The following is a 24,998-nucleotide window of genomic DNA, read 5'->3' on the forward strand; positions in this document are numbered from 1 at the left end:
GATCTTTGCCTTTTTCTTGTAGTGGTTAAAGTACCCATTGTCAATCACCTGGAATTCTTGAGAGATGAGGAGCTAGAAGAGAGAAGGGAGAAACGCAGGAAACAACTGGCTGAGGAAGAAACGAAAATAATAGACAAAGGCAAAGAAGACAAAGAGAACAAAGATCAGAGTGCACAGGTGATTACAAAGAGCTAAAGGGATGCACCATTACCTATGTTTGTTTTTATTATGACTTTGTCATGCCCATAGTACTAAACCACTAAATCATTCTAGAATATTACATTGAACCTGGGAAATTGTTCATTCCAGATTGACTCTTTATTCATCTGGTTTTTAGGCATCCAAAAAAAAAATCAGACCTAGAGATAAATTATTATCCATTATCTTACTGGGGAAAGCTGACACCAGAACCAAAATGGTTTCTTGCATTACAGTCTTACTTTGTAACCTCTATTTCTCTAAGTCCTGCAGATACGATGCTGATTCAACCTATATTGGTTCTCGTTTTCATTCATGATGAACTTCTAGTATCAAGAGCCTTATTTTAGATAACCACATTCTAGCATTTAAATAAGTTTGGCTTAGGTGTTAGAAAAGTTCCCCCCCTGAAATCTGTTACCACATAACTAAAAGTATATGCATAAAAGCTAATAGAAGCACAAAGAAATTAAGAAAGGAGTAGAAAGCTGTAGTATACCCCCACTTAGCAGGTAGGTATTAGGTAAATTAAAAACAAGGACATGAGGGGCTAGAGATTATAAATAACCCCAGTTTGGGTACCAGCACCCACATGACAACTGAAAACTATAAATCCAATTCTCAGTGATCCAACATGCTCTTTTGGTCCCTGAAGACACCAGGCATGCATAAAGACCACATATGTACATGCAGGCACATGCTTCTACAAAGAGGAATTAGGGACCCCAGTGAAAGAAACAGCCATTAAATGTTGAAGGTATAGGCTTGATTTCTAATACTGCTAGCTAAATTGATTAATTCAAACACATTGAGGTATTTGTTTATAATAACAAGCATGTTCTAACATCTTTATGTAAAATTTGGCCTGAAACATTGTATATGACAAAAGGACTCAATGGTAGAATGTTTCCTGGTATGTGCAAGGCCCTGTGTTTGATCCAGAGTAGCACCCCAAAACAAAACTAAAGTGGGAAAATCATAAACCCAAGGAAGGGAAATAGATGGAACTAAAAATTTTTTCTCTCACAATTGTGCTCATTTCTAATGTTTTTTAATTCTCTTGTTGTCTATTTCCTGCCCAGCCCCATAGTTTTGCCTTTATGTAATTGGTCTATTTTTTTCTTATGTGTTGCTGAAGATAAAATCTAGGAACTCACACATGATAAACTTGAATTCTCCTGCTGAACTATATTTCCAAGTCCTCTGCAAAGCTGTTGAATATTAGTATATAGTATGTCTAAAGAAATTGGATGCCGGGCATGGTTTCACATGCCTTTAATCCCAGCGGGCAGATCTCTGTGAGTTCAATGCTAGCCTGACTAAAAAAAGTTCCAGGACAGCCAAGGCTTATTGCACAGAGAAACTGTGTCTCATGCACCACCAAAAGAAAGAAATTGGATGAATTTTTGTATTCTGAAATGGCAACACTGACAGGTCACTGAATTCATGGGTGGTGTAGGTGAGGGATGACTCTTATGTTTGATCTCTTTCGTATGCTTGTAAAGTTTCCCAATGATCTCTTCTCTTTGCAGTGTACTGTTTCTAAGACAAATGACTCCACTGAACAGAATGTCTCAGGTAACTTTCCCTCCCTTCCACTCTTGCTTGTTAATCAGTGGATTCTTTCCAAATAGCTGGCCATGTGGGCTGAAGATGGACACTGGTGCTCTGTGGGATGAGGTAGTAGATTGTATAGTTTTAGGGTCATACCCCATCTTGGAGATAACTATACAGTCTACTGTCTTTCCCACGGTGGTACACTTCCCATCCAACTAGCCCTAATCAGGTTTCTTTTGTGGTTATGGTGTGTTTCAGTCTGACATGTACACAGGTTATGTATCTTGTTCTTCCCCCTCCCCCCAAAACTAGGCATGGGCATCTTTGAGGTGGTTGATCCTCTGGTATGGCACTTCATGAGAACACCTGATGGCAGTGGTTCTCAGTTGCCAATCCTCAGTGAAAATTAACATGGGGAAGTCTAATGTGTGTTTGATTCCATTCAAAAGACTTATATATTTAGGAATTATGTTCTCCTTCTTGGATAACAAAACATTGTTGCTAAATCATTGTTTTGTTTTTTTCCATACAAAACCAAAAGTAATACCTTCTTTAGTCCTTTTTACTATTCACTAAATCTTAGTGGTTTATGGAATCTTAGAAGTCTAAATAAAGAACATTGCCTTGAAAAATTGGCTTTTAGGGATCAGCTTTGTGGGCTCTTATCATCTTTGTGGGTTCTCATCATCTTAACAATGGTCAGTAATCATTTTTGCCATTGGCCAATGTGGTATTATGTTTCTCCCATCCCTATTTATTCAGAACTTCTTTCTAGAAGCTTTCTTAAATCTGCTGGCCTTGAATTGGGAGACTTATTTTACAAAGCCTTCACATTATTTTTAAAGTATTGAAAAGAGAATAGGTGTCCCCATTCCCTTCACCTAGCAAAAGGTGTATAAAAGAGCCTACTACAAGGTAAAATGGCCTTTTGCCTACTGCCCTTTCTTCTGCACATGCCAGGGTGAGGTAGTAAGTTGTATTGTTGTGGGATAGGGATTTTAGAGCCCAATAAGAAGATAACTATACAACTTACTACTTTCCTTGGTGTGGTGCATAAGTCTCCATTAGAGAAAAGATGTAGATGTTTATTGAAAAAACAGAACCATAAGAAAGGAAGGTGGAAGGATAAGAGTGAGGTAGATACTGTTAAGTGGCTTCCTTCATATACATTAGAATGTATTATTAACCGATTATTTTACCATTGGGTATAAACTATTCTGCTGTTCTTTGGTACTGTGATAACTTCATTTACTTAGTAATAGAATAAGAATATGAAGACAGGTATGGAAACTGTACTTTTAGAATTTTGAATAAGAAGCTGAGCGTGTTGGCTTGTGCTTGCAATTCTAAAACTTGGCAGAGGAAAGAAAAGCAAGAGTTCAGGGGCAGCCTCAGCTTTATAGCGAGCTTGATGCAAGCCTGGGCTGCATTTAACCCTGTCTCCAAAGAAAAAGAAAAAAATTATAAATCAATTCTGACCATTGCTTGTTCCAAGTAAATAAGGAAATGTGAGGATCTATAAGCTTTTCGTAGGTTTTTCTCTGTTGCCTTGCCCTGTCAATGTGCTATACTATTGTTCCCTTCCACCTGGAACACAGAAAAGATTTTATTCTCTAGATTCTCAGAGTCAGATCTCTGGTTCTTGAGACACAGATAGCACTGTTTTAGCCCTTATCACCATTATGCTCCACCAGTCAAGAGCTATTTCTGGGAGCAGTTTGTTTGGAGAGAGATTTTTTCATGTTGCTCAACTAATGGTTCCCTTACTAAGGTGCATGTGCTGATGAGGATGCTTCCCATGGCTGATTTCTTTCCCCTTAACCTCCAATATCATTCTTTCTGATAAAGATGGGACTCCTATGCCTGACAGCTATCCAACAACACCCTCTTCAACGGATGCAGCTGCATCTGAGCCCAAGGAGACACCTGGTACTCTACAGCCCTCCCAGCAACATTCAGCACTCCCACCCCCACCAGCCTTAGGAGAGATTCCTCAGGAACTGCAGTCTCCTGCTGAAGAAGTGGGGAACTCTACACAACTATTGATGCCTATAGAGTTGGAAGAATTGGGTCCCACAAGGCCAAGTGGAGAAGCAGAAACAACTCAAATGGAGTTATCCCCAGCTCCCACCATAAGTGAGTAGAATTTTACTTCAAAGGGACAGAAAAAGGGAAAAGTTGCTGTCTTTGTAGCTTTAAAAAAAGAAGAAAAAAAAAGAATTAGGAGCTGAAATCCTCAGTTTCCACTTTAGCTTTCTTAGTTGAAGCTATGATCTTTTTTCTGTGTTCTCAGTTAATTGTTGTGATAAGCATACCACCATTTTTTGAGGCAATACTCATTTCTGAACTATCATGTCAGCTTTATTATTTTACTTCTTTTAAACTAATTTTTCAAACTTAAATAATTAGCCCAAAGTCATTCAATGAGTAGTTGAGCTGTTGATGTCAACAATTCTACAATTAGTAAACACAAATCTTTAAGGTACCAGTTTTGTTTGTTTTTATCAGGAACTGTTTCTTTTCCTGTTGCTGTCGTAAGATAATCTGCTAAAAGTTATTTTTAGGTAGGAAAGATGTTTTTTGACTCACAGTTCCAGGGTATATCAGGAAAGGTCACAGTTGAAATGTATTATGCATTAAACAATGAACACATGTATGCTACTCAGGTGCCTCTTCTCCAGGTAAACAGTCCAGGGTTCTTGTTCTTGTTTGGGAGTGTCATCACCCACATCTTCCCACATCAGTGAAAGCAGGGTGTATAATTTCCAAAAGATGTTTGTACAAGTTCATCTCTTAGGTGATATTGGAATCTGTCAAATTGGCAGTAACCATCACAAGTGCCTTGGTGCCTGCAGGAAACCTGAGAATGACAAATTCTTACTTGGGACGTCTTAGGTACATTGCTTCACAGATGTGTAGAGCAAGCTAAAGAGTAAATAGAAAATTCTTGAGATTTTTAAAGGGCAGTTGAGATGGAGGAGTGAGCAACAGATCATCAAACAGTAATAGTAGAGAAGTCTGTACTATTACAAAGGAAACAACCCTACCAAAGACTTTGCCTGTCATATTACCTTGATTCAAAGTACCCATCTAATTTCTCACTCTAACTTCCTTCTAGCCTCTCTTTCCCCAGAGAGAGCTGAAGATTCAGATGCATTAACAGCTGTCAGCAGTCAACTGGAAGGTTCTCCCATGGACACCAGCAGCCTGGCTTCCTGTACATTAGAAGAGGCTGTAGGTGACACTCCAGCAACTGGCAGTTCTGAGCAGCCTACAGCAGGCAACTCTACTCCTGGGGATGCCCCATCAGTTGTAGCAGAAGTACAAGGCAGACCTGATGTGTCAGGAGAATCTACCCAGCAACCTGAGGATAAGTAAGCACTGTACAACCAAGAGAGAGTAGGAAGGGAGGGGAGCAGAAAAGAAATGTATAACACAAAAAAAAAGAATTAAAAGAGGGTGTTTCAAGCTACATGGTTGTTGTATTGTGATCATTGTGTCTTATTTGAGAAATGGGTATTAGGTGCGTTTTTGTTTGGTTTCTTCTGTTTGTTTGTTTGTTTATGGGAAAACAATATAAAGAACAACCCGAGAGTGATTTTTTTTCCCCCCTCAGCTCTCCCCCTGCATCTTCTGAGAGTTCTTCTACCAGAGATTCTGCTGTGGCCATCTCTGGAGCAGATTCTCGAGGAATCCTAGAGGAGCCACTGCCTTCAACAAGCAGTGAAGAAGAAGATCCCCTTGCAGGTGAGTCCATGCATGTTTGGACCATGATAATGTTTTCCAAAAAACCTCTTTGCATGAACATATCCAACCAAGCACTTACTTCCAGATTTTATGGGGGAGAAGGATATTGAAAGACTAGCAATAAGAGGATGCTGCTGTTGCATAATGAAAGGAATCCAGACTTAGAAGTCAAGTTAACCTTAGCTTTCTCACATTCTACCACTGAGCTATAGGTCCTCAGCCTGGAAACTTCTCTGAAAACGTTATTTTTAGCATACTACTTCCTACTGTTATAAACTAGGACCATTATTTAATAACTCTAATCCTCATTGACACACTGTTAGTCAACTTTCTATTACTGAATCAAATATCTAAAATAATCAACTCCACCACAGTTGTGAAGTTTTTGGTCTTAGGTCATTTAACTGCCTGTTGCTTCTGACCACTAGTACATAATGGTGGCTGCACACAATCTTATATGGGAGACTCATAAAGGTTGAAGGATGACAACATACACTTCTGTTAAACTATTTGAAGCTTAAGAAGATGGTTTGTGGGTCTTTTCCGCATCCTTGCAAGAAGTGAAAGCTTTGCTTGAGGAAAGGTTGTTTTTCTTTTCTCTAAGTCCCTTTATAACTTACATCTCTCTTTAGGTATCAGTCTCCCTGAAGGTGTGGATCCCTCCTTTCTGGCTGCTCTCCCTGATGATATCCGTCGGGAAGTCCTACAGAACCAGCTGGGCATTCGTCCGCCAGCCCGAACTGCTCCATCTACAAATAACTCAGCTCCTGCTGTAGTGGGGAATCCTGGTGTGACTGAAGTGAGCCCCGAGTTTCTGGCTGCCCTACCTCCAGCCATTCAAGAGGAAGTATGTGAGCGGGAAGATGGTGAGACCAGACCACCTGGAAAAGAGCTATATTTTTACTGATTTGTTTTGTTCCTGTAGGTGCTAGCCCAGCAGAGAGCTGAGCAGCAGCGGCGGGAACTGGCCCAGAATGCCAGCTCAGATACTCCCATGGATCCTGTGACCTTCATCCAGACTCTGCCTTCAGATCTTCGTCGTAGTGTCCTAGAGGACATGGAAGACAGTGTGTTGGCTGTAATGCCACCTGACATTGCAGCTGAGGCTCAAGCCCTAAGACGGGAACAAGAAGCCCGGCACCGGCAGCTCATGCACGAACATCTTTTTGGACACAGTAGTACCTCTGCACTCTCTGCCATTCTCCGAAGTCCAGGTACAGAGGGAGGCAAGTGAGAGCGCTCCGGATCATCTTGGCCTTGTTTTAATTTTCCTCTTTTTATTACCTGTTGTGTTGCTTAATCCAGCTTCTCCCCACTTCAACAAATTTAATTTCCTCTTTCTTTCTTTCTTTCTTTCTTTCTTTCTTTCTTTCTTTGTAGCTTTTACCAGTCGCCTGAGTGGCAACCGTGGGGTCCAATATACTCGCCTTGCTGTACAGAGGGGTGGTACCTTCCAGATGGGAGGTAGCAGCAGCCATAATAGGTACCTTTGTGGTTGTTTTTTTTTTTAATCCTACCATACTACTTTCTGGGTCTCTTTGATTGTATAAGCAGAGAAACTAAAAACTCTTGAGGTAGGTTGGAATGACTATTCTGGGCTGTTGGTCTTGAAATGAGTAGACAAGCAAAGCCTTTTTCAAACTCCCTTCTCGGAATGCCACAGTTTTGACTAAATACAGCTAAACGACCAGACGCAAAAGGTAAAGCTGGTAGTGGACACCAGTTATGGTTTTAACAAAATAAAGAGGGAACCTACTTGGTCTTAGGACTTTAACAAGTAGGCTATAGTAGTAGAGGGAGTTACTTGTTAACTAGGCTGAAGGATAGTAGATTTAACATTCCAAAACAATGGTGGAAGAGATCGGTCCTTACAAAAGGGTGGCAGCCCCTTAATCTAGAGAAGGCAAAAACAAACATTGGCTCATAGACCTTGGATTTTTGTTGCTTGGTAAATGATAAAAGTATGAATCTCTGCTCCCTTCTTCATGGTCATGAGATAGGGAACAAGTTGACCTGATTTGTTTGAGCCACTTGTTCACAATCTCAATAATGATGAACAACATCCTTCAGGGAAAGAAGTTAAAGACATTGTAAAGTGCCTGTAGATTTACAAGAGGATCATTGTCGTTAATAGTCTGTCTTCCTTTTACAGTGTCTCTGGTGTCATCCCACCCATTCCCTTCTCATATATTTATACCTCATCCTAGTGCTTTAGCTGGTGTTACCCAGAAACCATGCTCTGTTTCTAGGCCTTCTGGCAGTAATGTGGACACACTTCTCCGCCTCCGAGGACGTCTCCTTCTAGACCATGAAGCCCTGTCTTGCCTCTTAGTCCTACTTTTTGTGGATGAGCCAAAGCTCAATACGAGCCGTCTACATCGGGTACTGAGAAATCTCTGCTACCACGCCCAGACCCGCCACTGGGTCATCCGCAGCCTCCTGTCCATTTTGCAGCGCAGCAGTGAGAGTGAGTTATGCATTGAGACACCAAAGCTCTCCACAAGTGAAGAAAGGGGCAAGAAGTCAAGCAAGAGGTGTGCATCAAGCAGTCATGAGAATCGTCCCCTGGATCTGCTCCACAAGATGGAGTCCAAAAGTTCGAACCAGCTTTCCTGGCTCTCAGTATCTATGGATGCTGCCTTAGGCTGTAGGACTAACATATTCCAGATCCAACGTTCTGGAGGGCGTAAACATACAGAGAAGCATACAAGCAGTGGTTCCACTGTCCACATCCACCCCCAGGCTGCTCCTGTTGTTTGCAGACACGTTTTGGATACACTCATTCAATTGGCCAAGGTGAGGAACTTGAAGGAATCCTTGCCTTCAAGGGTTAGTAGACCTTGGCTGAGATCTCAACAATAAAGGGGTTAACAAATCTCTTTGCTTTTATTTTGTGCTGAGTGTTGTTTCTGGGAAATTGTCCAATAAATAACTGGATTTTTATCTTTGTTCTTTACAATTTTTAACGTACTATCTCAAACATCAAAACAACTGTTTGCATTTTATGATTCTTATTTTACAGATAAAGAAGCTGAGACTCAGAACACTTTAATGGCTTTGTCGTGTGACTAGAAAGTAACAAGCTCTGGATTCTTTGAATAATAAACAGTGCTATTGTATTTGGGAGCCCACCTTGTGTTAGGCACTGGGCAAAATGCATTACCTCACTTATTACCATATAGTTCTGCCCGGCTTCCCTTTTTATACGTACAAAGAGATTTTTAGAAAAGATTGACAGATGGGGGGTGGTGGCGGTGCACACCTTTAATCCCAGAAAATCCTTGATCTCTGTGAGTTCAAGGCCAGCCCGATCTTCTAGAGCTAGTTCCTGGATAGGCTCTAAAGCTATAGAGAAGCCCTGTCTCAAAAACAAACAAACCAAGAAAAGATTGCTAATCTTTAAAGCCCTTATTTTTCTAGGCTGCTTCACCATCTACTGGACAAAACTCCTATAATCAATCCATCTGCCCTATGTTACCAGAGCTGTCCAATGAAAAGGAGAATCTGAGAAGCATTTCTTTGTAAAGGCTTATCCTCTACAGAGACCATTTAGATGAAGCCTATTCTTCTTTTCCTGACAGGTGTTCCCCAGCCACTTCACACAGCAGCGGACCAAAGAAACAAACTGCGAGAGTGATCGGGAAAGGGGCAGTAAGCAGGCCTGCAGCCCATGCTCCTCACAGTCCTCTAGCAGTGGCATTTGTACAGACTTCTGGGACTTATTGGTAAAACTGGACAACATGAATGTTAGCCGAAAAGGCAAGAACTCCGTGAAGTCAGTACCAGTGAGCGCTGGTGGTGAAGGGGAAACTTCCCTCCACAGCCTTGATGCCTCTCCACTGGGGCAACTCATGAACATGTTGTCACATCCAGTCATCCGGCGGAGTTCTCTCTTAACTGAGAAACTCCTAAGACTCCTCTCTCTCATCTCAATTGCTCTCCCAGAAAACAAAGTATCGGAAGCACAAGCTAACTCCGGCAACAGTGCTTCCTCCACCACTGCTACCACTTCAACCACATCTACCACCACTACCACCACCACTACTGCCGCCACACCCACACCCACACCCCCTGCTGCAACCACTCCTGTCACTTCTGCTCCAGCTCTGGTTGCTGCCACAGCTATTTCCACCATTACTGTAGCTGCTTCTACTACAGTGACTACCCCCACAACTGCTACCACTACTGTTTCAAGTAAGTGTTGTCATCTCAGAGCTATGGGGTACGTGCCATGGCTCCCACTTCTCAATCCAGGTAGTCCTCCCTAAACGATAATTACTGTGAGAACAGGATGTGTTCATTCTTACCCTATCTGTCTGTTTTCTCTTTACTCATTTCTCCTCACCCTCTCCCTTCCCACCCGCCCTGTTTCTGGTGTTTGCACATGTACACACCTGTCAAAAGCTGAGCCTCTGGCAAGGCACTAAAGTTGGTAGAGTTAAGTTTTAATATTGAAGCATTTCCAGACTGAACAATAATGGTCTGAATAAATGAAGTGTGATTTAAGCTAACAGACTATTTCAGGAAGTGGAGAAAATAAGCCAGGTAGCAGATGATTAAGAGTTATCTGCAGAAGTTGGCTTTAAAGAGTAAGTTGGAAGGCTTATAATAATAGGGGAACAATTTAGAGAAATACCTAGGATTCTTGGTCACAGTTAAGAATTGGCTCTGGGGCTAGGTGTGTGGCTCAGTGGTAGAGTGCTTCCATGGTATGTATAACACCTTAAGTTCAATTTCCAGCACCAAAAAAGATTTTGCATTGATAGGTAGATTGTCACTTTCTCTGCTTTGCCATTTTGAAGCCCTTTACAATGCAGAGGTTCCAGGCTTATGGACAGTCACAGGCTTTAATGTGTACTGTTTCCTCAAAGCTTCCACTTCTAAGGGCAGCAAATCTCCAGCAAAAGTGGGTGAAGGAGGCAGCAGTGGTGTAGACTTCAAAATGGTGTCCTCTGGCCTCACCGAAAACCAGCTACAGCTCTCTGTGGAGGTGAGTCTGAGCTCTTCATACCTTTTAAAGTTGAAGGAAAGGGCTAGACATTTCAGTTCTTGGGTTAGGGCTTATTACTTCTCTTGTATTTTACCTAGGTGTTGACATCCCACTCTTGTTCTGAAGAAGGCTTGGAAGATGCAGCCAATGTGTTACTGCAGCTCTCTCGGGGAGATTCTGGGACCCGAGACACGGTTCTTAAGCTGCTGCTGAATGGAGCCCGCCATCTGGGTTATACCCTTTGTAAACAGATAGGTAATAATCGTATTAAATAGTATTAAAGCATTTTATTGTAAGCATTCCCCAATACCTTTCATACCAGTGTGCACACGCACGCACACACACTGAATTAGACCATGCTTCTAGAGCACAGCTTTTGTTTTCCTTTGCTGGATTGTTTGAGAATAAGGCTGGCTGGCTTTCTTGCTATCTCTAATGACTGGTATACAGCCGTTCATCAGTGCTTAGTGAAGAGAGGAGAACACTACTCATGAGAACTAAAGGCCCTCCTTAAGTGCAAAGACCATTTTTTTTTCATACCTGCACTATGGTCAGATTCAGGAATTATATTCAAAATAATGGCCTCTTTGTGATTTTTGAGGATGCAAAAGCTCTAGCACTTGGAAGTTGCCCAGTTTCATTGGTCTTCCTTTTTTTTCCCCAGTAGAAAATAGACACAATATGAGAAAATGATTAACCAAGGAATAGAAACAAGGTTTTTCCTGAAAGAATTGGCCTCTTGTCTGGCCTTTCTTGACCGATACCAGTTATTTAGAACCCATGAGCTGATCAGTAGCTCATGATTATCTCATAATTCTCACAGCAATCCTGGGAGATTAAGAATGGAGTCAAGAAGCATAATACAACAAAACCTAGGGCTGGAGAGATGGCTCAGTGGTTAAGAGCATTGCATGCTCTTCCAAAGATCCGAGTTCGATTCCCAGCAACCACATGGTGGCTCACAACCATCTGTAATGAGGTCTGGTGTCCTTCTGGCCTACAGACATATATGCAAACAGAATAGTGTGTCCATAATAAATAAATAAAATATTTTAAAAAAAAAGAACAATACAGTACTTAGATCATGGTCTATCTGGCTCCAGAAAAGATCCTGTTTCTTTTCTACACCAAACTGCATTTTGTGTAGATTTAATAGGTCAGTTATAAAGCATTAGTCCCTGAGTGGTTAGTCCATAAGCACAAACAATAACCCAAGTAGCAAAATTTCCTGCAAAGATTTTTTGGTAAGGTTCAGCTTTCTGCTACTCCATTAAGGAAATTTCTGAAACTGCCTACCCAGGTACCCTACTCGCTGAGCTAAGGGAATACAATCTGGAACAGCAGCGGCGGGCCCACTGTGAGGCCCTCTCTCCTGATGGCCTACCCGAGGAGCAGCCACAGACCACCAAACTGAAAGGCAAAATGCAGAGCAGGTGGGTAGTTACTCTCATTTTGGCTGTGGGCTAGAATCTTGGACTTTTAAAAAGTGACTTCTGCTGGATTTCCTCTTGTTTCATTTCTGTAGGCAGTTTTTCTATTTGCTCTGTAATATACTTGACCTGGTGTTTCTCAAATTCTTTCCACTTGTAATATTCTCTTTTGAGGTTATTTTATCTAGTTAATACCAGAAGCCCTTCTTGCTCTGAGTGTTTTACTTCAGCGTTACACTTCAGTGTTTTCAATATATCCAAGCCACCTCTACACTACCCAGGTTTGACATGGCTGAGAATGTGGTAATTGTGGCATCTCAGAAGCGACCCTTGGGTGACCGGGAGCTCCAACTGCCTTCTATGTCCATGTTGACATCCAAGACATCTACCCAGAAGTTCTTCTTAAGGGTACTGCAGGTCATCATCCAGCTGCGGGATGACACACGACGAGCTAACAAGAAAGCCAAGCAGACAGGCAGGCTAGGTATGGAACTGGAGTCTCCAATTGAGAAGGCTGACGATGGTGGTTGTGCTGGTGCTATGGGATTGGGGGTGATGGTAGTGGTAGATCCGGAGTCCCTGGAGGAGCAGGGCTAAAATTCCTGTTTTGTTTGTGGTTGACCTTTCCAAAAAGAAAACCCACCCACCCCACCCTTTTTTTTTTAAGATTAAATGTTGATTGCTGTATTGTATATAACCCATTCAAGTTGTCTACCTGAGATTGAGTAGATGAAGTTACAATTAAGGGGTAATAGAAATCTGGCAAGGAAATGGGGAAACCATCATTTTGCTGAGAAAGACTTACGGGTGTGTGCTTTCTGCCTCCTTGAATACTCCTAACTAAAACATTAGCCACATTCTCAGACATTAGTCTGCCAAGTCATTTTTCCTCCCTCTTCCTGTCCCATAGAACATTCTTAACATACCACCATCCATTTGCCTAGCACCATTCCCCCTGCTCCTCCCTACTTTGGGGCTTGATTATGAGTATACAAAACTGCCTGAACTAAAATTCAAACTCAACAAGATGCCCTATGGCATCCACAGAGAGAGGAGAGAATTTTGGGCATTCCCTCTTCCTACGTTTCATATTGTGCCTTTTTTTTCCTCTTTCTCCCAGGTTCCTCCGGTTTAGGCTCAGCTAGCAGCATCCAGGCAGCTGTTCGGCAGCTGGAGGCTGAGGCTGATGCCATTATACAAATGGTACGTGAGGGTCAAAGGGCGCGGAGACAGCAACAAGCAGCAACGGTTAGCATGATGCCTGTGGCCCCTCATTCATTTCTCTACCCTCCTTCTTGCAACATGCCATCAGTGGGGTTTCATTGCCCATACTTTGTATGCTTTTGCATTAAGTTTGCTAATGAATGCCTCTAGACAAATAGGGTTACTTTTTGTTGGTGTTTCCCTTACTGTTTATTGATTGTTTTACTGGTTTGTATTGACATCTGGTTGGATTTAAAGCTTAGCCATCATACCCCACTCCCAGCTATCCAGTTAGTAGTGTTTTGTAAATTATCTAATGCTCTTCCTGGGTTCTGAAGGGTTATGGGGTTAAAAAAGACTTTTAGTGTCATGAAATAATTCAGAGACATCTTAGGAGTCGTTCCCCAAGCTTGGTATACATCTTATATGGCCACTTTTATCTATAGTTACTTCCTCCACCCTGGCCACTGCCTTTTTCTAATCCCCTGGCATGTAGGAAATGAGGAAGATTTTAGGAACTCAAGTAGCCACCTCATCATTGAGGTCCCAAATCAGAATAGCTGTAATAAAAGCAGTGGTACTCTTTCATTGCCTTCTTGTTTTTAGAACATACAAATCACTTTCCTAAGATACCAAGATTTTTCTTTACATAAAATTTCTGGAGCCAGACGGTGCTAACACATATCTGTAATCCCATCACTTGGGAGGCAGAGGCAGGCAGATCTCTTAAGTTTTGAGGATATAGTGAGTTCTAGGACAGCTAGGGTTGCACAGAGAAACCCATTCTTGTGGGGGGAAATCTGTCATATACAGTAAAGTCCCATTTGAGCTAATAGAAATAGCCAACAAGCCTACCTTATGTGTGCATACACAAACCAAAAAAAACCTGTTCCCAAAAACTTGGAATTTTTGTCTATGCTAAGGGCACAAGTGTTGGGGGTGGAGTGTGGTCTGAGTGGGAATTGGTTGTGAGCAACTCTTGGGGAAAATTTGCAAGCTCAGAGTGAAAAGGAAGCATGCATGTTATTCTTTTGATGTGGAGAGTATAGACTTTGATAACCAAGTAGGAGGAAGTATTATCTAAGCTCAGTATGTAAGACATTCAAGGGCCAACCTTTAGTCTGTCCTAGAGGAAAACACAGTTGCACCTTTTTATATGTCCTTGTCTCCTTTTATCCAGTCGGAGTCTAGCCAGTCAGAGGCATCTGTCCGGAGAGAGGAGTCACCCATGGATGTGGACCAGCCATCTCCCAGTGCTCAAGATACTCAGTCCATTGGTCAGTACTACTACTGCTTATAGTTCAGCAAAAGAGAGAGAAATTCTAGTGGATTCTATGTTCCCAAAATATATACAATCAGTGAACACTGGTTTCTATAAATGTTAACAGGATTTTGATTTTTATAGTAAAGAAACACTGGGGTATGATAGCATGTATCTGGAGAACTAAAACAAGATTATCGTAAATGTGAAATCAGCCTGGACAGCAGATTAGGGGTCTGGAGAGATGGCTCGGTGGTCAAGAGCACTGGCTGCTCTTCCAGAGGACCCGAGTTCAATTTCCAGCACCCACATGGCAGCTCACAACTGTCTGTAACCCCATTTTCAGGGTATCTGACACTTTTACACCAATGCACATAAATAAAGTTAAGTAAATTATAAAACAAAATAGCAGATTAGAATCTGGCAAGATGTTTCAGTGGATACAGGACATTTGTGCTTGCCACCAAGCCTGACAACCTGAGTTGAGCTCCAGAACCTACATGGTCAAAGGAGGAGACTACTTACTCCCACAAGTTTTCCTCTAATCTCCACATGTCCTGTATTTTCTCTAAGTAAATACATGAAGCCACTAAGACAGTATCAAACTATTCATATACCAAGTCTGCAGCCATGTAGTGAGACTCTGTCTCAAAAGAAGGATAGGTGAACTGGTTTGCTATAGAGTCTGATAACCAAGTTTGATCCTGTGGGACCCACATCCTAGTACTCACTTAGAAGGCAGAAAAGGGCATATCTCTGAGTTCAAGATCAGCCTGATTAACACAGGAAGTTTTAAGCCAGCCAGAAATACATAATAGTGAGACCCTAACTCAAAAAAAGAAAAGAAAAAAGGGAAATTGTATTCATGAATATGGTGTGTGTTTCAAGACTTGGCTCACCCATTTACTAGCTCTGGGTTATAAGGCACAATTCATTTAAAGCAGGACTGTTCAAGGTGGGGAAACAGCCCAGTCTAGGTAAATTGCTTGCCATCCATGAACTCATTGAGTTCATTTCCAGGCCAGAAGCACCAGATATAGTGACACGCTCTTACAATCCCAGTGCTAGAGAAAGCCAAGGTAGGGAGATTCCTGAGTTTAGGCTTGAGCTTGCTGACCAAGTGACTGGCCTACCCTAATCAGTGAGCTCCAGGTCAACAAGTGATCCTATTTCAAGAAACAAAATGGATGGTTCTAGAGCAGTGGTTCTCAACCTGTGGGTTGCGACCCCTGTGGGACTCAGCTTTTACAGGAGTCACCTAAAACCATCAGAAAACACAGATTATTATTTTTTTAATTAAAATAGGGATATTCACAGCTGTTAGAATTAAATAATTGAATATGTATATAATACTGTCAAGTACCTGGCACATGGTAAATGGCATTTTTCAGTGAGTTACATACATAATGCTTTTGATACCCTGTAAACACATTACTTTAAAATAGTGTTCTCTTGGGACACCCAGTTTTGTAATGCTTTTGAGTCATCTGGAATTTTGTAGGTAAATATTATTCCCATGTTATTTATCCATCTCCTTTTATCCAAGGTCACACAATCTGCAAGTGCCCCACAGCCAGGATTTAAACCTAGGGCTGTCAGAGCCTTGAAAAATAGTCAGGATTTGGGTAGAGGATGAAAGCAAAGGTCAGGAAGAAGCCTAAGCAAAGCAGAGGTCTGAAAAGGTGTATAGAGTAGGGAGGTAGGGAAAAGGCTAGTGATGAAGCAGTTGCTTTTCTCCTGCCCCGAAAATCCAGCTAATTCTCGCTGCTTGGCTGTTGGGCAGTTGAGAATAAACTCCCAGAGGGCAACTAGGAAAAATACCAACAGTGGAGTAGTGGGTATCCATCTTGCACTAAGGCTTCTTGGGGCTTAAACTGCCGAGACAAGTTGTCTAATTTAAAAGGAACTTGAGTTAAAATATCTGGTTTATGTCCTAGCCTTATCTCTTAGAAAAGAAAATAGGGAGGTAAAGAAAATGGGCAGCCTGATTCCAAGGGCAGCTATCAGAATTTGGTGAATATAATGTTCGAAAACATACTTGTGCTGGATGCAATTGTCAAAAGTTCCATTTGGCACATTGCCCTTAAAATAACTTAAAATAAGATGTTCTTTGTGGGCTAAGGAGACAATGACAGGATTATGTGGCTTAGAGGCTAATATAATTGAGCCAAATATGTTACTTTTTAAAAAAAAATTTTATTTATTCTGTATACAATATTCTGTCTGTGTGTCTGCCTACAGGCCAGAAGAGGGCACCAGACCTCATTACAAATGGTTGTGAGCCACCATGTGGTTGCTGGGAATTGAACTCATGACCTTTGGAAGAGCAGGCAATGATCTTAACCGCTGAGCCATCTCTCCAGCCTCCAAATATGTTATTTAATGCCATCCACTGCAATATGTAGACCTTCTAGATGTTGTTCAGTGAGTTAATATATTCTTGGCCAGTGGGCCCACTCTGTCTAGTGGCCTGTGCTTTTGGTCTGGGGAAGAAATTTCTCAAGAAAGACACTGAAAGCTTTCTGACTATCCTTTGTGTATCTAGTCACCTCAGATGGAGCACCACAGGGGGAAAAGGAGAAAGAGGAGAGGCCGCCTGAGTTACCACTACTCAGTGAGCAGCTGAGCCTAGATGAGCTGTGGGACATGCTAGGGGAATGTTTAAAGGAACTGGAGGAATTCCATGACCAACATGCTGTGCTAGGTGAGTTGCTCTCTAAGGGCACAGATTCCCAACCCCTTGGTTGGCTCTGGGACACTTTTACCAGCTGATGGTAATGTCTTGCTTTTTCAGTTCAAGCTTATTCTCTCCCTCTGTGTTGTCTATAACAAGAATTCAGAAAAATTGCCTTCTCTCTCTCTTGGTAACTCTGGTACATTTTGCTTTTAGGCTGAGATTTTCTTTATTACTGATTGCCTTTCCCACTTTTCTAACTTCCTCTTTGACTTTGTCTACATTGTATTTCCTGCAAGTTTTCACTATTTATTCTTCCATGCTATATATTTTTGTGACATGGTTATGGAAGGGTGGGGGTGTTTGTGTGTTAAAGTTTGTGGAGTGTCATTTTGCTGTCATTGCTATCTTGTAGTGCTACAGCCTGCTGTCGAGGCCTTCTTTTTGGTCCATGCCACAGAGCGGGAAAGCAAGCCTCCTGTCCGAGACACCCGTGAGAGCCAGCTGGCACACATCAAGGATGAGCCTCCTCCACTCTCCCCTGCCCCCTTAACCCCAGCCACTCCTTCCTCCCTTGACCCATTCTTCTCCAGGGAGCCCTCGTCAATGCACATCTCCTCAAGCCTGCCCCCTGATACACAGAAGTTCCTTCGCTTTGCAGGTACAGAGAACTCTTAGACCCACAGATACAGAACGCTTTTTATCCCTAGCTGATTAAGCAGAATGAGAAAGAGTGCAAGTAGGCTTGTGCTCATGCATGTACACATTTTTAAAATTAGTAAGGGCAGGAGAGGCCTGCTATAGAAGCTCTTAAATGCTGCCACTCCAGGGATTTGGTTTTATCTGAGGTCATGTGAAACCAAGTGTTGGGTATAGGACTGGCCCCTAACTTTAGTTAATTCCTGATTTAGACCCCTAAAGCAATTAAGAGCAAGTTGCTAACTACTAGTAATGATTATGTAGCTTCTTAGGACCTATATAAAATGCTGATTTCCTGCTGTTATCTCTTCTCAGAGACTCACCGCACTGTGTTAAACCAGATACTACGGCAGTCCACCACCCACCTTGCTGATGGGCCTTTTGCTGTCTTAGTAGATTACATTCGTGTCCTCGACTTTGATGTCAAGCGCAAGTATGTGCCCTGGTTGTGGGGAGTGTTGGGGTAAAGAACCACATGAACGATACCTGTCTTCCCTCTACTCCTCTCCTTCCTCCTGTACATGTATATTGCTTGTTGCAGAAATCTAGTGTAATAGTCTCTGTGATCCCTTATTCAGTAGAAATAGGAAAAAAATAAATTCCTAATAAATGATTTCTCTCCCAACTATTATATACTTCCAGGTGTGTAGGTTACAAAGATCAAAGAGTGTTGTTGAGTTTTCTTTCTAAACAGACAAATTTGTTTGCTCTGCCAACCCCAGTCCTACTTTTCTTTATCCTAAGATATTTCCGCCAAGAGCTTGAACGTTTGGACGAAGGGCTCCGGAAAGAAGACATGGCAGTGCATGTTCGCCGTGACCATGTATTTGAAGACTCCTATCGGGAACTGCATCGCAAATCTCCTGAAGAAATGAAGAATCGATTGTAAGAACTTGGGAGAGAGAAAGATGGCTTGGGACAGGGAGCTCTTTCTATATGGTAATAGTGGCCTAATGTGGCCTCAAATCTAGGGCCTGTAGTTATAAAACTCAATAGCATTCTTCTGACTTAGATAATGTTAATTGAGCAGTTTTCCTACTTTTGAACATGGCCTACTTGCTATCCCTTTGGTTACTTAGCAACTCCTAGGCAGACAAGGATGTCTTTAATGTTTATAAGGATATGCTTATTTGCAATGAGAACTCGTACCATTGTTAGGCTAGGAATAGGAATCTGTCTGTTGATGAGATGGTAACCCTGGAATGGGGTGTACCATGTATATGAGTACCCCTGTCAAGTAACTGTTCACTGGATTATGAAGCCACCTAGAAGAAACTAGCAGTTTACAACACTAAGTATCACAGTAGCTGATGAGACATTAAAACCATGGTCTGTTTTTCCAGAGCTCTCTTGGTACTCTGTTCACTTTTTCATCCAACAATGAATACTCTCAAAGTCAGATTCACAGAATCTTTCTTTCTTACTCGATGCTACATGAATGGTCAGATCTGTCCTGGCTTTCTGCACAGTTCTCTTGTTGCTGCTCTTTTATGCAGGTATATAGTGTTTGAAGGAGAAGAAGGGCAGGATGCTGGGGGGCTCCTGCGAGAGTGGTACATGATCATCTCTCGAGAGATGTTCAACCCTATGTATGCCTTGTTCCGTACCTCACCTGGTGACCGGGTCACCTACACGATCAATCCATCTTCCCACTGTAACCCCAACCACCTCAGCTACTTCAAGTTTGTTGGACGCATTGTAGCCAAAGCTGTATATGACAACCGCCTTCTGGAGTGCTACTTTACACGGTCCTTCTACAAACACATCTTGGGCAAGTCTGTCAGGTGCGATTCTGGAAGTCTTTAGACTGCCCTTAGCCCTAGGACTCAGTTCCTTGTCTCCTCGTTCTATCTGCCTCCACCAAGCATGACCTTATCTAATGGCATTTTTCTAGGTATACAGATATGGAGAGTGAAGATTATCACTTCTACCAGGGTTTAGTTTATCTGCTGGAAAATGATGTCTCCATATTAGGCTATGACCTCACCTTTAGCACTGAGGTAGGTTTTGGGTATCACTTTGGAACTGACTCTGAGCCTCAACAGTTCTGAGGAGGTGCTTTGATTTTCTCAAGCAGAGACATAAACAGAAAATTGAATTGGTAAAATAATCCAATCCTGGTTTCTCCTTTTAAGAATGTTCTAAGCTGGGCAAAGGTGGCGCACTTCTTTAATTTCAGCACTTGGGAGGCAGAGGCAGATGGATTTCTGAGTTCGAGGCCAGCCTGGTCTACAGAGCTAGTTCCAGGAAAGGCACCAAAACTTACAGAGAAACCCTGTCTCAGAAAACCAAAATAGATAAATAAAATCCTAGAACAGAAGAGAGCTTGGCTTGGTGGGTAAAGAGCACTTGTTTTGCAAGCCTTAGGGCCTGTGTTCAGGTCTCACCCATGTAAAAAGCCAGGTATGGCCAAGATTGAGTGCTTGGAACTTGGTGTGTAGGAGGGTGCAACACACAAGAGGATCATTGGAGATAAATTGGATGCCAGTCTTAATTTCAGGGAGAGACTTTGTCTCAGGAATAAATAGTGCAGGACATAGACAATATCATCCCCTAGTCTATTCACACTTACCTGTGTTCATACACACACGAAATAGTTTTAATTGTCTGTATATGCCACATGTGTTCAGATGCAGAGGCCAGAAATGGGCACTGGAGTTACAGAGTTGTGAGCAAAGCTTGAGTCCTGGAAGAGTGAGCACTGAGTGCTCGCTCTCTCTCCCCCCTACAAAAAAAAATTCAATAAAAGTTTTAGAACTAGCAAGGGTGTTTGCCCCCAACCCTGATAACTTGAGTTCAATCCCAAGGCTTAGCATGGTGGAAGGAGAGAACTGACTTCTGCAAGTGGTTCTCTGATCTCCACATGACATGTACACACACACAAAAGTAAATTTAAGGAGAAAATATTGGAAGGCACCAGGCGGTGGTGGCGCACGCATTTAATCCCAGCACTCGGGAGGCAGAGGCAGGTGGATCTCTGTGAGTTCGAGGCCAGCCTGGTCTACAAGAGCTAGTGCCAGGACAGGCTCCAAAACCACAGAGAAACCCTGTCTCAAAAAACCGAAAAGAAAAGAAAATATTGGAGGGATAAGAAAAAAGTATTCCAGGAGGGGCTAGGCATAGCAGCTTACATCTGTAACCCCAGCACTGGAGGATAGATCTCTAAACAGCTGGCAATAGCCAAATAAGTGATCCTCATGAGACACTTTCTCAGAAAGTAAGGTGGAACAGGATAGAAGACACTGGTCATTGACCTCTGCATCCACCGCGTCCACCCCACGCAAATGTTCCAATACCTAATTCATTCCTAAAACCAGCTCATTATAGAAAAAAATTAGACAGTTAGAGGTACTCTTTCATCACTTGTTTAGGGTCATAGACAAATTTTCTTCATTCTGTTTTTCAGCTTTTTCCTATGTAGAAGAGCTCAAAGCTAATGAATAGTGAAAAATGGCAGCTATGGATATACCTCATCTCCCTGTCTTAAGACATGGCAAGGAGTTAGGGTGTGTTCTTGTACCTCAGTGTTAGTTGCAGCCCAGGCCAAACCTGATATATATGATTGGTGTCTTGAATGTTCTAGGTTCAAGAGTTTGGAGTTTGTGAAGTTCGTGACCTCAAACCCAATGGAGCTAACATCTTGGTAACAGAGGAAAATAAAAAGGAATATGTACACCTGGTGTGCCAGATGAGAATGACAGGTAGGAAAAGTGTCCTTTAGATAGATCTCGGCTTGTTCAAGGAAAGAGGCTGGCCATTTATTTATTTCACATTTTTTGTTCTTAGTTCCTATGACAAAGCCACAAATGCCTTGTACAAAAGGAGTCAGAACACTTGACCAAAATACTTCAACTATTATCATATAGGGTCCTGGAAACAGTGGTAGGTGAGGCAGGCAGATCTGTCAATATTAGGTGTCAAATTGAGGCTCTCTACCTCTATTAAATTGTATGAGTTCACAATCCATGTTATTTTTTCATTCTCTTACCAGGAGCCATCCGCAAACAGCTGGCAGCCTTCTTGGAAGGCTTCTATGAAATCATTCCAAAGCGCCTCATTTCCATCTTTACTGAGCAAGAACTAGAGCTGCTCATATCAGGGCTGCCCACCATCGACATTGATGATCTAAAATCTAACACTGAGTACCACAAGTACCAGTCCAACTCTATTCAGGTGAGCTGCTGCTGGCAGAGGTATCCCCATATTTTCCTTTTACACTAATCACTGCTGTCTTATGAATGACAGTATGCCTATGGCTCTGTTCTTCTGGAGCATATTATCGGTTGATATTCTCACCCATCCTATGAAGGAACTAAAACCCATTAAAAGGGATTTACCTAATATTTTCTCTCCTCCCTCTCCCGCCCTCCCTCCCTTTCAGTGTGTTGTTTTTGTTTTCCAAGTCAGGGTTTCTCTGTTTAACAGACCAGGCTGTCTTGGAACTCTCTTTGTAGGCCACACTGTCCTTGAACTCTCAGAGATCCGCCTGCCTCTGCCTCCCAAGCGCTGAAACTAAAAGTGTGCATCACAACCACCTGGCTTACAAGCTCTCTTTCTAACATTGGGTTTTTGTATGTCTCTTCTACAGATCCAGTGGTTCTGGAGAGCATTGCGTTCCTTTGACCAAGCAGACCGTGCCAAGTTTCTCCAGTTTGTCACGGGTACTTCCAAGGTGCCCCTGCAAGGGTTTGCTGCCCTTGAAGGCATGAATGGCATCCAGAAGTTTCAGATTCATCGAGATGACAGATCTACAGATCGCCTGCCTTCGGCTCACACGTGGTAAGAAAAAGACTGTTCTTTCTTTTCAGTATTGAGTTTGTAGACTTGATAAACTTCTAGACATGAGTGTTGCCTGGTCCATTAGACTTTAGAAACCTCTCAGTTTGTTGGATCTGTGGAAGAGGTTGAAGTGAGCAGATGGGCTAAACACAAGAATAGTGGCTGGGAAGACATTGGGAAATAAACAGCACTTTAGGTAATCATGGTTTATTCCAAAGGGGTTAGCCTGACTGAAACAAGTAATGGCTGGGCAGGGGCTGGATCATTGACTCAGTGGTTAATAACTTTTACTGCTTTTTCTCAGAGGACCCAAATTTTAGTTCCCAGCACCCACAGGACAGCTTGTAACTCTGTAACTCCAACTACCCCAAATGCCCTCCTCTTCTGGACTTTACAGGCACTTCTACTAACATGCATATACCCACACACATATCAGCAGTGACCCTGAATGCTTCCTTAGAAGCATTTGTTTCTCAACTAACCTGGGCTCATGGGAGCTGTCAGACTCTGGACCCACAGCTAGGGAGCCTGCAAGGGACTAACCTAGGACTTCTACATATGTGTGACAGTTGGGTAGCTTGGTCTATTTGTGGGACTCCTAGCAATGGGATCAGGACCTTTCCCTAATGCTTGAGCTGTCTGTTGGGAACCTCCTCCCCATACAGGTTCCCTAGCACAGTATTGATACAAAGTGGAGAACTTAGTCCTACCTCAACTTGATATATCATGCTTTGTTGAAAGGTCTGTTTTAGAAAGGCCTGCTCCTTTCTGAACAGAAACAGAGGAGTGGATGGGGGGAGGGAACAGGAGGAGAGGAGGAGGGGAATATGTGGTCAGAATGTAAGTAAATGAAAAATTAAAAAGACATTTGTTTCTAAGAAAATGTTATGATTGGAGATGTAGTTCTTCTGTACTTGCTAGTATACCCATGAATGTAGTTCCATTCCTCACACCACGTAAATTAGGTGTAGTAGTCCTGGGAGGTGGAGGCAGGCCGATCAGAAGTTAACTGTCATAGTGAGTTTGAGGCTAACCTGGAATACACAAGACCCTGTCTCAAAAGTAATGGAAAAGTTAATAGATGAGGGGCTGGAGAGATGGCTCACCAGGTGAGATCATGTACTGCTTTTGCAGAAGACTCAGGCTCAGTTCCCAGCACCCCCCACATGAAAGCTTGCAATCATCTGTAACTCCAGTTCTCAGTGCTCTGGTGCTCTCCTGACATCAGCGCGCACATACACATACATTCAATCAAAACACTCAGTCTTTTTTTTCAAGGTAAAAAAAAATTAGATGAAATTTACCAACTCACCATTTATGTGTCTCCCAGCTGTCTCTTCTGTTGGTAAGGCCAATGAAGTCTATATTGCCAATGGCCAGTATTGAAGCCAGATTACATTAGATCAGGCTGAGGAAAAAATGGGAGAGTCACTGAGAAGCAGGGGGATAGATTGACTCTTGCTCAGAGAGGAATCGGTTGGTAGCACTGGGGTTCATTTGTCTTTTCTCATAAACTAATCTTTCTGTCCTTTTAGTTTTAATCAACTGGACCTGCCTGCCTATGAGAGCTTTGAGAAGCTCCGCCACATGCTACTGTTGGCCATCCAGGAGTGCTCTGAAGGCTTTGGGCTGGCCTAATAAGGCCCTGCCTACTTCTGTGGGGTTTTTCTACCATTGTTGGACTTGGGGAGGGGGGATTTAAAAAGATCCAGAAAGAAAATGTCAAAATCCAATAAATAAAATTCACCAACTCACCATGTGTGTGTCCCAGCTGCCCATCTTCCCTAGTGCATACCTGTTCCTTTCTCATTCTCTTGCCTTTCTTTTTTCCATGCCGTCCATGATCCCCACCCCTGTGTTAAGAAGGCAGTAGCCTTTGCAGGGACCTGTTTGTCCCAGCTGAACAGTGTGCTCCTCAGATTCTGTGTTCAGAAGGATTTGCTGCATTGAGACTTGAAACCTTTGGATAGGGGAAAAATTATATATATTTTTGTTCTGTTTGCATTTCTTAATTTGTGCTTGGAATGTGTTGATGTGCACAGCTAATGATTCAATGCGAGACAAGATTGGCATCTGTGTTGTGGAGGTTTCAAATAAAGAGCACTCTTCATAACTCACTTTTCACAATGGAGTTTTTTTCAAATTAAAAAAAATTGAAAAAAGAAAACCTCCTTCCATACTCGACAAATGAACTTTGCAGGCAACCATCTCTATACCCTTCTTCTCAGCCACCCACCTTCACTTCTGGTACAATTTCTTTACTCAGTCAGTTTCCCCAGAGACTGACAAGCACCAGGAATTGGGATTTACCTTGAGTATTTAGTGAGCATTTATGATAGTCTCAATTTTAATTTCCTTAGAAGTTTCTATTCCTTTCTAGTAATTTTAATAAACGATAGCTCTCCACAAGACCACCCTTTTTGTTTTCATGTTGTCTGTCTTGTCATTTGTCTGCAAGTT

General features: G+C 42.3%; 1 protein-coding gene across 1 annotated transcript in view; it reads left to right on the plus strand.

The window, feature by feature from the left end:
- The window catches only part of LOC121443059 (E3 ubiquitin-protein ligase HUWE1-like), a 135,352-nt gene extending 110,832 nt beyond the window's left edge, over positions 1-24,520 (plus strand). The window contains exons 58-83 of the mRNA XM_041644738.1: positions 23-177; positions 1,731-1,776; positions 3,604-3,891; positions 4,874-5,129; positions 5,372-5,502; positions 6,135-6,349; positions 6,428-6,716; positions 6,883-6,985; positions 7,752-8,298; positions 9,084-9,696; positions 10,374-10,492; positions 10,591-10,747; positions 11,793-11,925; positions 12,204-12,406; positions 13,043-13,170; positions 14,306-14,402; positions 16,932-17,090; positions 17,476-17,721; positions 18,075-18,192; positions 18,504-18,644; positions 19,256-19,543; positions 19,654-19,759; positions 21,343-21,460; positions 21,751-21,932; positions 22,348-22,538; positions 24,074-24,520. Coding sequence (XP_041500672.1) covers positions 23-177; positions 1,731-1,776; positions 3,604-3,891; positions 4,874-5,129; positions 5,372-5,502; positions 6,135-6,349; positions 6,428-6,716; positions 6,883-6,985; positions 7,752-8,298; positions 9,084-9,696; positions 10,374-10,492; positions 10,591-10,747; positions 11,793-11,925; positions 12,204-12,406; positions 13,043-13,170; positions 14,306-14,402; positions 16,932-17,090; positions 17,476-17,721; positions 18,075-18,192; positions 18,504-18,644; positions 19,256-19,543; positions 19,654-19,759; positions 21,343-21,460; positions 21,751-21,932; positions 22,348-22,538; positions 24,074-24,176 — 5,132 coding nt within the window. The 3' untranslated portion in view covers positions 24,177-24,520. The remainder of the gene's footprint in view (positions 1-22; positions 178-1,730; positions 1,777-3,603; positions 3,892-4,873; positions 5,130-5,371; positions 5,503-6,134; positions 6,350-6,427; positions 6,717-6,882; positions 6,986-7,751; positions 8,299-9,083; positions 9,697-10,373; positions 10,493-10,590; positions 10,748-11,792; positions 11,926-12,203; positions 12,407-13,042; positions 13,171-14,305; positions 14,403-16,931; positions 17,091-17,475; positions 17,722-18,074; positions 18,193-18,503; positions 18,645-19,255; positions 19,544-19,653; positions 19,760-21,342; positions 21,461-21,750; positions 21,933-22,347; positions 22,539-24,073) is intronic.
- The last annotated feature ends 478 nt before the right edge of the window (positions 24,521-24,998 follow it).

The sequence above is a fragment of the Microtus oregoni genome, unplaced genomic scaffold (genome assembly GCF_018167655.1).
Source record: "Microtus oregoni isolate MIOR12 unplaced genomic scaffold, Mior012 000099F_ref0000060, whole genome shotgun sequence".
Taxonomy (NCBI): domain Eukaryota; kingdom Metazoa; phylum Chordata; class Mammalia; order Rodentia; family Cricetidae; genus Microtus; species Microtus oregoni.